This window comes from Penaeus monodon, chromosome 34 (assembly GCF_015228065.2).
Source record: "Penaeus monodon isolate SGIC_2016 chromosome 34, NSTDA_Pmon_1, whole genome shotgun sequence".
NCBI lineage: Eukaryota > Metazoa > Arthropoda > Malacostraca > Decapoda > Penaeidae > Penaeus > Penaeus monodon.
In genome coordinates, this window is record NC_051419.1 from 23,923,582 (window position 1) to 23,923,822 (window position 241).

General features: G+C 61.4%; 1 protein-coding gene across 1 annotated transcript in view; it reads left to right on the plus strand.

Moving 5' to 3' along the window:
• Window positions 1–241, plus strand: part of LOC119594652 (unconventional myosin-Va-like) — a gene marked incomplete in the record, with an annotated part of 122,411 nt that overhangs the window by 99,026 nt on the left and 23,144 nt on the right. Inside the window, 1 exon segment of the mRNA XM_037943701.1 lies at window positions 72–239. Coding sequence (XP_037799629.1) covers window positions 72–239 — 168 coding nt within the window.

Consider the following 241-nt stretch of genomic DNA (forward strand, 5'->3'; position numbering starts at 1 on the left):
TCGCACTCGCACTCGCACCCGCCAAAAAATCTAACCAGCGTTCAATCCTTCTCCCGCCCGCCCGCCCTCAGACAGAGGACCTGGTCGTCAAGAGCGACGAGGAGCTGCCGCCGCTGCGCAACCCCGACATCCTTATCGGCGAGAACGACCTCACGTCCCTGTCGTACCTGCACGAGCCCGCCGTGCTCTACAATCTGCAAGTGCGCTTCTGCAACCAGAATGCCATCTACACGTACTGCGG